The sequence below is a fragment of the Lampris incognitus genome, chromosome 18, assembly GCF_029633865.1.
Source record: "Lampris incognitus isolate fLamInc1 chromosome 18, fLamInc1.hap2, whole genome shotgun sequence".
Classification (NCBI taxonomy): Eukaryota; Metazoa; Chordata; class Actinopteri; order Lampriformes; family Lampridae; genus Lampris; species Lampris incognitus.
The window spans coordinates 38671318-38683549 of NC_079228.1; the positions used below are offsets into that span (position 1 = coordinate 38671318).

Here is a 12232-nt window from a genome sequence, read left to right on the forward strand (position 1 = left end):
AATACACCACTTGGGTTCGAGTCACAAGGTATCGTTTTCAGTTTTTCCTCGATGAACTCTGACCTCCCACGGCTGGTTAGCTTCTGCCTCCCGAAACAACAAAACCGCTGCCCTCAGAAAACACACAGCAGCATGACGGGCGGCGGTCTGACGGTGAATCCTGAGATGGATCCTGCAGAGTTACAGCTCATTCACTCAGCTGACACTAAGCCACTGTGACGCACAATGAATTATTACGTAGCTGTTGTGTGTCTTGCCCAAGGACACGTTGACCGGACTCCTGGCTGTTGCTGGGAATCGAACCTATGACCCACAGGATATGATTTACCAAATTCACTTATTAAGTACATGTTTTAGTGGTTTTTCTTTTTTTTTATGATACTGTGATCATAATAGTCGTGCCCTACATCTATGCACCAGCTTTCCATTAGTGCAGTAGTAATAATAATAATAATAATAATAATAAAAATAATAATAATAATAAATCAACTTATACAGCGCTTTTCTAATACTCAAACTCGCTTTACAATAAACGGGGTGAAACAAGATGACAGATAAACATAACACAAACATACAGGGGAGGATGGGAAGGGGGGCTACGAGGGGGAGAAGCGGCAGCCACACACGACGCCAGCAGTAATATATGTTCCATTATTGCAGTAATATATGTTCCATTATTGCAGTAATATATTTTCCATTATTGCAGTAATATATGTTCCATTATTGCAGTAATATATGTTCCATTATTGCAGTAATATATATTCCATTATTGCAGTAATATATGTTCCATTATTGCAGTAATATATATTCCATTATTGCAGTAATATATGTTCCATTATTGCAGTAATATATATTCCATTATTACAGTAATATATGTTCCATTATTGCAGTAATATATATTCCATTATTGCAGTAATATATGTTCCATTATTGCAGTAATATATATTCCATTATTGCAGTAATATATATTCCATTATTGCAGTAATATATATTCCATTATTGCAGTAATATATATTCCATTATTGCAGTATTATATATTCCATTATTGCAGTAATATATGTTCCATTATTGCAGTAATATATATTCCATTATTGCAGTAATATATGTTCCATTATTGCAGTAATATATATTCCATTATTGCAGTAATATATATTCCATTATTGCAGTAATATATATTCCATTATTGCAGTAATATATGTTCCATTATTGCAGTAATATATATTCCATTATTGCAGTAATATATGTTCCATTATTGCAGTAATATATATTCCATTATTGCAGTAATATATATTCCATTATTGCAGTAATATATATTCCATTATTGCAGTAATATATGTTCCATTATTGCAGTAATATATATTCCATTATTGCAGTAATATATATTCCATTATTGCAGTAATATATATTCCATTATTGCAGTAATATATATTCCATTATTGCAGTAATATATGTTCCATTATTGCAGTAATATATATTCCATTATTGCAGTAATATATGTTCAATTATTGCAGTAATATGTATTCCATTATTGCAGTAATATATGTTCAGTTATTGCAGTAATATATATTCCATTATTGCAGTAATATATTTTCAGTTATTGCAGTAATATATATTCCATTATTGCAGTAATATATTTTCCATTATTGCAGTAATATATTTTTCATTATTGCAGTAATATATTTTTCCATTATTGCAGTAATATATTTTCCATTATTGCAGTAATATATTTTCCTTATTGCAGTAATATATGTTCCATTATTGCAGTAATATATATTCCTTATTGCAGTAATATATGGTCCATTATTGCAGTAATATATTTTCCTTATTGCAGTAATATATGTTCCATTATTGCAGTAATATATATTCCATTATTGCAGTAATATATATTTTCCATTATTGCAGTAATATATATTCCATTATTGCAGTAATATATGTTCAATTATTGCAGTAATATATATTCCATTATTGCAGTAATATATTTTCCATTATTGCAGTAATAAAAATTGTCATTATCGCAGTAATATATTTTTCACTACTGCAGTAATATATTTTTCATTATTGTAGTAATATATTTTTCATCATTGCAGTAATGTATATTCCATCATTACAGTAATATATATTCCATTATTGCAGTAATATATTTTTCATCATTGCAGTAATATATGTTCCATTATTGCAGTAATATATTTTTCATCATTGCAGTAATATATTTTTCATCATTGCAGTAATATATGTTCCATTATTGCAGTAATATATTTTCCATTATTGCAGTAATATATTTTTCACTACTGCAGTAATATTTTTCCAAAACTGTGCTGAAACACAATCAGAGAGTTGGTGCTTACGCCTGGATGGCTTCGGTCACGGATCCTATCTGGTTGACTTTGAGCAGCAGGCAGTTGCAGGCGCGCTCCTCTGCGGCCTTCTCTATTCTCTTGGGGTTGGTCACCGTCAGGTCGTCTCCCACAACCTGGATCCCCACCTGGGCCGTCAGGCGGGACCATGCCTCCCAGTCGTCCTGGTCGAACGGGTCCTCGATGGACACCACTGGGACGGAGGGGGAAAGGGCTGTTTTCAGACCAATAGCTCAAATCTGATTTTTTTTTACAGGAATTTTTTCTCCACAATTGTATCCGGCCAATTACTCCACTCTTCTGAGCCGTCCCGGTCGCTGCTCCACCCCCCCTGCTGAGCCGGGGAGGGCTGCAGACTACCACGTCTCCTCCCATACATGTGGAGTCGCCAGCCGCTTCCTTTCACCTGACAGTGAGGAGTTTCACCAGGGTGACGTAGCGTGTGGGAGGATCATGCTATTCCCCCCAGTCCCCCCCCCCGAACAGGCACCCTGACTGACCAGAGGAGGCGCTAGTGCAGCGACCAGGACACACACCCACATCCGGCTCCCCACCCACAGACACAGCCAATTGAGTCTTCAGGGACGCCCGACCAAGCCGGAGGTAACACGGGGATTCGAACCGGCGATCCCCGTGTTGGTAGGGAACGGAATAGACCGCCATGCTACCCGGACGACCCCGGGGAATTTTTTTTGGGGGGGGGGCCTCATTTGACTGGACTGGGGGAAGGAGGTACCAATCACTTCGGTGCCGTCTGTCAGGCAAACGTGAGGGGTAGAAAAGCCCACGAGCGCGTCAGAACAAACCCGTGGGTCAGATCATCTCAGGTTCCCCTTTTATCAGGTCGGGACGGCAAACAAAAACACCTGAAAACCGAGTTTCGCAACTCAGATTCAAACCCCGTTCGCAGATGTGTGGACATGTGATTCAGATCGGGGGTCTAGGTACGGGGCTTGAGTTTGGTCGCTCAGACGGGACTTCAAACCGCCCTACGGCCCCACGCCTCTCGCTTCCGCGCTGGACCTGGAGTCGCTCTGAATCAGTCTCTTCATTTGAATCTCTATTTTTTAAATATATGACAGTTTTGACTTGCAGCTCCCTTCAGAGGGGGGTAGAAGACTGCCGGCCTTCAGTAATCCATCCATCCATCCATCCATCCATCCATCCATCCATCCATCCATCCATCCATCCATCCATCCATCCATCCATCCATCCGTTCATCCATCCATCCATTCATCCATCCATCCATCCATCCATCGATCCATCCATCCATCATCCCAACCGCTTATCCTGCTCTCAGGGTCGCGGGATGCTGGAGCCTATCCCAGCAGTCGTTGGGCGGGGAGACACCCTGGACAGGCTGCCAGGCCATCACACAGCCCCCCCCACACACACACACACCTAGGGACAATGTAGTCCAGCTGATCCACCTGACCTACATGTCTTTGACAGAGGACGAGCCGGGGCTCGAACCCAGGACCTTCTCGCTGTGGGGCGACGGCGCTGACCACTGCGCCACCGTGCCGCCCGGCCTTCAGTACTGCTTCAACCTTTCGGTCCTGCTCGGATCCATAATGTCCGGTGGTGTGTTTCCGTGTGACGCCGTGGACGGCCTCTCCATTCTCTGCCGAATGTGTGGCCGTCGGATGGGGGCAGACGGGTCGTTCTGCTCAGCCGGCTCGTCTTCCCATGCTCGTAGTGTTGAACCCTGCCAGAACCGGACAGTGTAGCAGTCACAGTGAGTCAGCAGACGAGGCCGCCGTGTCTCCCTCCTCGTCTGCCGGCCGGCGATGTGTTGATGAATTCCAACCAGCTTGACGGGGACTAATGCAGTTTTAACGAGCTCGTCTCGCTGAACTAAAGCTGAATGCAACGAGTTGAATGTCCAGAAATATCTGTTCGCCCACGGATGTGGCGTCCCTAAATGCTCTTCTCACACTTAATTAGGGTTTCCGGTCTAATTTGTATGACAACTCGAGGTTGAGGCTAATTGGAGCCATTTTTACACGGTAACATTTTATGTTGTGGTTATCTGGGTTGGGGCGGCACGGCGGTTGGCGCGGTGGCCTCACAGCAAGAAGGTTCGAGCCCCCCGGGGTTGTCCAGCCTTGGGGGTCGTCCCGGGTCGTCCTCTGTGTGGAGTTTGCATGTTCTCCCCGTGTCTCTGTGGGTTTCCTCCGGGTGCTCCGGGTTCCTCCCACAGTCCAAAGACATGTAGGTCAGGTGGATCAGCCGTACTACATTGTCCCTAGGTGTGTGTGTGTGTGTGTGTGTGTGTGTGTGTGTGTGGGGGGGTGTGTGGGGGTGTGTGTGTGTGGGGGTGTGTGGGCCCTGTGATGGCCTGGCGGCCTGTCCAGGGTGTCTCCCCGCCTGCTGCCCAATGACTGCTGGGACAGGCTCCAGTATCCCACGACCCTGAGAGCCGCATAAGCGGTTTGGATCATGGATGGACGGCTGGATGGATGGATGGCTGGATGGACGGATGGACGGATGGACGGATGGACGGATGGACGGATGGACGGACGGATGGATGGACGGACGGATGGATGGACGGACGGATGGATAGACGGACGGATGGACGGATGGATAGACGGATGGACGGATGGATGGATGGACAGATGGACGGATGGACGGACGGACGGACGGACGGATGGATGGATGGACGGATGGATGGACGGACGGATGGATAGACGGACGGATGGACGGACGGATAGACGGACGGACGGATGGACGGATGGACGGATGGACGGATGGACGGATGGATGGATGGACAGATGGACGGATGGACGGACGGACGGACGGACGGACGGACGGACGGACGGACGGATGGACGGATGGATGGACGGACGGATGGATAGACGGACGGACGGATGGACGGACGGATAGACGGACGGACGGATGGACGGACGGACGGACGGACGGATGGACGGATGGACGGATGGACGGATGGATGGATGGATAGACGGATGGATGGACGGATGGACGGATGGATGGATAGACGGACGGATGGATGGATGGACGGACGGATGGACGGATGGATGGACGGACGGATGGATGGATGGACGGATAATTTGTATGACAACTTGAGTTTGAGGCTAACTGCAGCCATTTTTAAACAGAAACATTTTGTGTTGTCATTATCGGGGTGCCACTGGGAACATCAGGGACCCCTGATGACTCTTGGTGTCAAAAGGAAGATGATTGACGGGAGGCCGTAATTCGGAGTGAGATCGTTCCGTCTGTTACGTTAAAGCCAACGAATCTGTCCCTGTGACAGCGGAGGCTTTCCTTCGGAAGGTGTGGCGGAGCCCGCCCGTCTGCCACGTCAGATTAAACACATCAAAACAACCCACAGAATGTACACTTCAGATACTCGGGTCTGCCTCCCCCATGCTGAACCCCCCCCCCCCGCTGTGTAGGCGGGACATCCTGCTGGGTTGACGAGCAGGGCTGGATAACGTTTACTACAGATATTTCAGAGCTTTTGGACAGTTTGATTTATTCATTTACTTACCTTTTTATTTTTATTTCCCCCCCCCCTTCCTTTTTTTCTCCCCAATTGCACCCGGCCAATTACCCCACTCTTCTGAGCTGCCCCAGTCGCTGGCCAATTACCCCACTCTTCTGAGCTGCCCCAGTCGTTGCTCCACCCGCTCTGCTGATCCGGGCAGGGCTGCAAACTACCACATGTCTCCTCCGGTACCTGTGGAGTTGCCAGCCGCTTTTTTTCACCTAACAGTGAGGAGTTTCACCTGACAGTGGGGAGTTTCACCTAACAGTGGGGAGTTTCAGCTGACAGTGAGGAGTTTCACCTGACAGTGTGGGGTTTCATCTGACAGCGGAGTTTCACCTAACAGTGGGGAGTTTTAGCTGACAGTGGGGAGTTTCACCTAACAGAGGAGTTTCACCTAACAGTGGGGAGTTTTAGCAGACAGTTGGGAGTTTCACCTGACAGTGGGGAGTTTCACCTGACAGTGAGGAGTTTCACCTAACAGTGGGGAGTTTCCCCTGACAGTGAGGAGTTTCACCTAACAGTGAGGAGTTTCAGCTAACAGTGAGGAGTTTCACCTAACTGAGGAGTTTCACCTGCCAGTGGGGAGTTTCACCTGACAGTGAGGAGTTTCACCTAACAGTGGGGATTTTCACCTAACAGTGAGGAGTTTCAGCTGACAGTGGGGAGTTTCAGCTGACAGTGAGGAGTTTCAGCTGACAGTGAGGAGTTTCACCTGCCAGTGGGGAGTTTCACCTGCCAGTGGGGAGTTTCACCTGACAGTGAGGAGTTTCACCTAACAGTGGGGAGTTTCCCCTGACAGTGAGGAGTTTCACCTAACAGTGGGGAGTTTCACCTAACAGTGAGGAGTTTCAGCTGACAGTGAGGAGTTTCACCTGACAGTGGGGAGTTTCACCTAACAGTGGGGAGTTTCACCTGAAAGTGGGGAGTTTCACCCGACCGTGATGAGTTTCACCTGACAGTGGGGAGTTTCACCTAACAGTGAGGAGTTTCAGCTGACAGTGGGGAGTTTCACCTGACAGTGGGGCGTTTCACCTGACAGTGGGGCGTTTCACCTAACAGTGGGGAGTTTCACCTGACAGTGGGGAGTTTCACCTGCCAGTGGGGAGTTTCACCTGACAGTGGGGAGTTTCGCCAGGGGGATGTAGCACGTAGGAGGATCACGCTATTCCCCCCGCTTCCCCCTCCCCCCCGAACAGGCGGCTCGACTGACCAGAGGAGGCGCTACTGCAGCGACCAGGACACATACCCACGTCTGGCTTCCCACCCACAGACACGGCCAACTGTGTCTGTGGGGACGCCCGACCACACCTACTTTTTTATGACATGAATGAATGAAAAGGAGAAAAATCAAGTTTTACAGGGAAGAGGGGCTGAACAAAGAACAAGCCAAGTATGTGGCAGGTTTGCTCTCAATAGCAGGAACAAAGTAGAAATAAAATCTACCGAGGACACGGAACCAGGTCAAACAACAAGTAAAAGGGGAAGAGTTTATCTCGTCTACCATGGTCCTGGTCTGACCAGGATGCTGCCGTGGTCTATCAGGGTCACCCCTGAATCCGCGAGAAACGGAAGCAAACGACATTCGTGTCCTTGGTCACCTGGGTAGTTGTTGACGAAGCCCTGGTAGATGTCAGCCAGCTCTTCGCCGGTGATGTGTCGCTCCGGATCCGGTGGAGACTTGAAGTCCAGGTCGTATTTTCCGTCGCGGTAGAACTCTGAGGCAGCCACGTCCATGCCCACCACCACCTTATCTGTGAAGCCCGCCTTCTCTATGGCGGTCTGCAGCAGGTCCAGGGCTGGGAGAGGGATCAGATGAGGCCATGGCAGGGTGAGTTACTTTATATTTATACACCAGTTAGTTCCAACCAAGTCATTTGATTGGACAAGAGGCCTCCCGTGAGTGCTGATATTCAGTATCACCGCACTGGGACTTTTAACTACACTATGTATCACGCCGCCGCACGTGTGCTCTATCAATAACCCTTAATTAGGCTGCATTAACAGTCGTTATCAATATCAGATTGTAACAAAGTTGCACAGCAAAGATGGATATATTACTTCACTGGTTGCACAATAAATGGAAACGTCCAGACTAACGTACATGATACAAAGTAGCTAGCCAGCGGTAACGTGTGTAGACCTACACCAGTTAGCATGCCGCGCAGGAAAATGATTGTGTTCAGGTTGCCTGGCAACGGTCCAAGATAATCAGATATTGCTCGAGTCACATGTCGTGTACTACAACGACAACGTCAACGTGATTTACATGGGTAGTGAAAAGGCCCTTACAGAACACATTTTAAAAAGCTCGGAGATGAAAAACATTGAGAAATGAAACTGCAGTGGGGGCGTCCGGGTGGCGCGGCGGTCTGTTCCGTTGCCTGCCAACACGGGGATCGCCGGTTCGAATCCCCGTGTTACCCCCCCCCCCGGCTTGGTCGGGCCTCCTTAGAGACGCAATTGGCCGTGTCTGCGGGTGGGAAGCCGGATGTGGGTGTGTGTCCTGGTCGCTGCACTAGCGCCCCCTGTGGTCGGGAGGGTGAACTGGGGGGGGTTGGTTGATCCTCCCACGTGCTACGTCCCCCCCGGGGAAACTCCTCACTGTCAGGTGAGAAGAAGCGGCTGGTGACTCCACATGTATGGGAGGAGGCATGTGGTAGTCTGCAGCCCTCCCCCGGGTCAGCAGAGGGGGGTGGAGCAGCAACCGGGACGGCTCGGAAGAGCGGGGTAACTGGCCGGGTACAATTGGGGAGAAAAAGGGGGGGGAGAAAGACCCCCCCCCGCTAGTTTGAGCTTTGAGTGCAGCAGCAAGGCAACAGACCAGACCGCTCCGCTACCCGGACGCCCACCTTTCCCTGCTACCTTCAGTTGGATGTGTACCCCACCCCCCAACCCCCACCCACCCCCCCCCGTCCTGGCGGTATTCTTTGTAGGAAAACGCCAGGACGTTATCTTATGATGCGTATCGTGGGTGGTAGTACCGGCGTGACGTCACCGCTTCTTTGCTCTCGCCGTCTCCATACCTTCGCTGTTCTCCAGGATGTTGGGAGCGAAGCCCCCCTCGTCCCCTACGTTGATGGCGTCCCGGCCGTACTTCTCCTGGATCACCCCCTTCAGCGTGTGGTACAGCTCCGCTCCTATCCTCAACGCCTCTCTGGGGGACGGGTGGAGGAGGAGGAAGGAGGGAGGGAGGAAAGAGGGAGGTGTGGAGTTAGAAAACAACGAGGCAGGAGACGTGAGAGTAGACGTAGTCGAGGTAGTTTACTAGCTCCATCAGAGGACTGTTATCTAATTCTTCTTAAGGGGGGTCGGGGTTCGGTCCCGGGGAACGAGAAAGGTGTTGTCCTCCTCGTTACTTCTTCTATACGCACTGAACACTATACGGAGTATATGAACAACAAACACAAGAGCTGTGGCTCTTTGTGTCTCGGGGATGAACAGTAATTATGTGCTGAAGGGGACGATAAGGGGAATATTGAACGTCTTCACCGTGGCTCTGTTGCTAGGCAGGACATTAGCAATTACCTTCATTTGATCATAGCTCAGCTACATGTATGTTATTTCTGTGTAATGGATGGCCTGCAATTAAAGGGCTACCAATATGTCCTCCTGGTAGCCCTTAAATTAGAATAATTAGCCCTTTAATTAATAATTAAGCAATCAATAACGAATAACTAAATTACAATAGCTTCTAATGGAGTTATTCGTTATTGATTACTTAATTAATTATTGGTTATTATTAATTAGTTATTTATTCATTTTCTATTAGTTATTAATTGGTTATTCTAACCCAGCCACTGAGGATGCACAAGCCTGGACAAATGGGGAGGGCATCCGGCGTAAAATCTTCGCCAAGTCAAATATGCGGATCATAAATAAGCGGATGATCCGCTATGGCGACCCCTAACGGGAGCAGCCGGAAGTAGTAGTAGTAGTAGTAGATTAATTGGTTGTTCTGATTTGTTTCTACTTTATCTAGTTATTCTAATACCATAGTGTCATGAAGTATGTAGGCAGTGAGCCCTCACTTGAAAGACTCTGCCCCCACAGGAAGAACCATGAACTCCTGCATGGCCAGCTTGTTGCCGGCGTGCGAGCCTCCGTTGATCACGTTGAAGGCCTGCGGAGGAAAGATAGCACACAGGAAAGCTTGTCCGGATTAAAGCAGACGCTCAAAGTGTTTGCAGTTAATTATATTGATTTTTTTTTAAAATCTATAACAACCGAATGTGTAATTAATTAGCTTTGGCTGTGATTTGCAGTCCATGGGAGAAAGCAGCCGTTTGCAAGGACAACAGCAAATCGATAATCCAGCCCGTGGATGTGTGATGTATTCGGAGTGTTGTGCAATAGATGTGAGGTGGACCACACAGTGGACCTGAAGGTAGCCCAGATAGCATCCGGATGTGGGCCACTTCAGGCAGTGATGCGGCACTGGTGGCCTTCTTCTGGCCCTGACCAAATGGATGTGAGCCTGAAGTGGCCCACATGTATAACAGCAAATATGGCCCAAATATGCCAAGTCACATGTGGGCCTTTTTTGGCAAAGACGCGGTGCCCTGGGCAACATGTGGTCTGGATGTGACCCTGAAGTGGCCCGTGTGGTAAATGGTGAATATGGCCCAAATATCACAAAACAAATATGGCCACCTTTGGCAAATATGTGGCACATGCGGCATTGCTACGGCTCGGTTCTGGCCCAGATCTGGCAAACGGGAGTGGACCGCCCAAGTGCCATCATTCCACGCGGTATGTGGGCCGGATGAAAGTGTCGGGTCTGGGACGGGTCCGGGCCACAGCAGGTTTTGCTCTCTGGGAGCGGGCAGTGGGTCACTTACAGGAACTGGCAGCACGAGCTCTGTGTTTCCAGCCAGGTCGGCTATATGGCGGTACAGGGGGACGTCTTTCTCTGACGCGCCGGCCTTACAGATGGCCAGAGACACTCCCAGGATGGCGTTGGCTCCGAACTGGGCTGTTGTCAGGAGAGAGAAGGAGAAACAGACAGACCCAAACGGAGGAGCAGAGATTACGTTCACACTCTTCATTTACTTTACTGTCAGTCCAGAGCAGCCATATTTTTAACAACACACCAAATGGGGCGTCCGGGCATGTGTCCTGGTCGCTGCACTAGCGCCTCCTCTGGTCGGTTAGGGGGTGGCTGTTCAGGGGGGAGGGGAGGGGGAACTGGGGGGGTAGCGTGATCCTCCCACGTGCTACGTCCCCCCGGTGAAACTCCTCACTGTCAGGTGAAAGGAAGCGGCTGGTGACTCCACATGTATGGGAGGAGGCATGTGGTAGTCTGCAGCCCTCCCCGGATGGGCAGAGGGGGGTGGAGCAGAGACCGGGACGGCTCGGGAGAGTGGGGTGATTGGCCAAGTACAATTGGGGAGAACAAGAGGGGAGGGAAATCCAAATCAAAACACACACACACACTCGTTGGCCTGGTGTAGGTGTAGGTGTAGGTGCGGGGCGCTAGCAGCATGTGGCTGTTAGCTGGTTAGCTCGGGGAGTGGACGGACAGCGAGACGGGGACTTCTGCTGCTGCTGTAACCTACTAAGAGACTCACCGGCCGCTTGCCAGGGGGTCGGCCCCCTTTAGTCGAGCGGTTCGCCATGTCGCCTCGTGGTGCACTACAAGTCCCTGTGTGTGTGTGTGTGTGTGTGTGTGTGTGTGTGTGTGTGTCTGTGTCTGTGTGTGTGTTGGCTCACTGTGCCCCCCCGAGCGCCCCGTCGGTGGTCTCCAGGTTTTACTCACACTTGTTTTCTGTGCCGTCCATCTCGATCATCATGTTGTCCAACTGCTCCTGTTCCACCACACTGACGCCCTGCAGGGACAGACACACACACATATGAATGTGAATACAGACACACAAAGTATAGACACTCTTCAAAACACACACACACACGGACAAATGTGACAAACAACGAGACACACAAAAACACAGACATATAATTGGCTACACACGTGTGTTCGTCATGTGCACAGACAAGTGGAAACACACATACATGGATAACTACAAAACACACACACACACACACACACGTAAACGTGAGTTTTATACACACACACACACACACAAATACAACAACACACACAAGTGCAGTAATCTCGAAACCAATGCACAACAGTTGATAACTTCAGTATACAAAAACATTAACGTGGGAAAATGGTGATGAGCATGTAGAGAAATTATCTCTTGAGTGTCTCTGCATCCAGCCACAGCATCCATCCACAGCATCCATCCACAGCATCCATCCACAGCATCCATCCACAGCATCCATCCACAGCATCCCAGCATCCATCCACAGCATCCAGCCACAGCATCCATCCACAGCATCCCAGCATCCAGCCACAGCATACCAG

The 12232-nt window shown here is 49.1% G+C and overlaps 1 protein-coding gene across 1 annotated transcript in view; it reads right to left on the minus strand.

Moving 5' to 3' along the window:
• LOC130128608 (gamma-enolase) overlaps positions 1–11672 on the minus strand; it is a 29181-nt gene extending 17509 nt beyond the window's left edge. The window contains exons 1-6 of the mRNA XM_056298265.1: positions 11624–11672; positions 10707–10840; positions 9897–9988; positions 8892–9022; positions 7467–7664; positions 2346–2547 (exon numbers count right to left, since the gene is read on the minus strand). Coding sequence (XP_056154240.1) covers positions 2346–2547; positions 7467–7664; positions 8892–9022; positions 9897–9988; positions 10707–10840; positions 11624–11657 — 791 coding nt within the window. The 5' untranslated portion in view covers positions 11658–11672. The remainder of the gene's footprint in view (positions 1–2345; positions 2548–7466; positions 7665–8891; positions 9023–9896; positions 9989–10706; positions 10841–11623) is intronic.
• Between the last annotated feature and the right edge of the window lie 560 nt (positions 11673–12232).